This window comes from Lactuca sativa, chromosome 3 (genome assembly GCF_002870075.4).
Source record: "Lactuca sativa cultivar Salinas chromosome 3, Lsat_Salinas_v11, whole genome shotgun sequence".
NCBI lineage: Eukaryota > Viridiplantae > Streptophyta > Magnoliopsida > Asterales > Asteraceae > Lactuca > Lactuca sativa.
Genome location: NC_056625.2, coordinates 224,209,831 through 224,211,183, shown reverse-complemented (window position 1 = coordinate 224,211,183; position 1,353 = coordinate 224,209,831). Strand labels below are relative to the sequence as shown.

General features: G+C 34.6%; 1 protein-coding gene across 1 annotated transcript; it reads right to left on the bottom strand.

The window, feature by feature from the left end:
- Positions 1-993, bottom strand: LOC128132907 (uncharacterized). The gene has a single exon (XM_052769912.1). The coding sequence runs from the start codon at positions 991-993 to the stop codon at positions 1-3; it is 993 nt and encodes a 330-aa protein (XP_052625872.1).
- Positions 994-1,353: the final 360 nt, after the last annotated feature.

Here is a 1,353-nt window from a genome sequence, read left to right as displayed (position 1 = left end):
TCATTGGGAAATAATAGAATTTTTGGCATTTACCTCCTCAAATGCCTGAGAACTCCCCATCTTACTGCTATTATTATCCGACTCCAATTTATCTTTATTCACTTTATTACTTTCATTTCCTTTCTTCTTCTCCTCTCCCTTGATTGAAGAAATCAATTTGTTATTCTTGTTTTCATTAGAAACCAATCCAGCATCACCACTATCAACAATTTGATTAGCAACTGCCTTCACAATCTTATCATCCTCTTCCATTTTATCCAAAACTTCCTCTTCAATCTCTCCCAAGATTTCAAAACTATTTTTATTACTTAATCCCTTCCCTGTTATATTCTCACTACCAAGACTAAAATTGCCCATCTCTGCCTTATTATCCTTTTTAACTATAGCCTCCTGCTTATTATTTTCCTTTAACCCCCGACTACCTATAACATCCTGCCCATTAACAAACTTCTCGAAATTTCTGTTCTTTTCTAAATTCCAGTGACTTACTCCTTTATTACTCCAATTCCAATTTTGCCCTTTACCATTTCCACCTCTGTTCCCATTATTGCCTTTAGAGAAAATACCCCTTTTCCAATTCCCATTCTTCCCATTATTCTTCATATTATTCAATTGATTATAACCCTCTTGAGACTTGCTAGTGCCTTCACCATCATTGTTACCCTTAACCTTTTTATATTTAACTTCTGTGAAACCATCCCCATTAACAACTTCCTTCCCTTTATTATTCTTTAAATTTCTCACTTCTCCATTATTATCCTCCTTCACAACATTCATAGCTGCAGCACAAACTTTATCCACATGCCCATAGACTTTACAATGATTACATCTAGAAGGAATCCAAGCATACTCAACATCAAAACTTTGAATCACAGCAGAATTAGATACAAAATCCCAAGTAGCTATATCAATCTTTTTTCTCCATTCCTTCCCAGCTTCCATTTCAACAAGAATTCTAGCATAAGCATTCCTTCCTTTATGTTCCAAACACATTTCCTCAGTAAAGGAATCAAAAGCCAAAGGAATACCTATCTTACTAGCAATTCTACATAAGTTTTCACCACTCCAAACTTCCAAGGGCAAATCAAATATTTTAATCCAAACAGGAATTTTATCATGCTTGTTCTTAGTTAATGTCAAACCAGGCCTCCATCGTTGAAGAAATAAAGGCATATTCCCTCCAAGACAGATAACATCCCCTTTTCATCATTGAATTTAAAGAAGAAAAACCCTTTACTGTTCATGAAAACCTTTTCCAAACCCACATTCTTCCACAATCTTCTAACTTCTTTCTGAATTACAGGAAACGCCAACTTCTTGTCAATCATATAACCATAAAGAGTATTAGAAAAA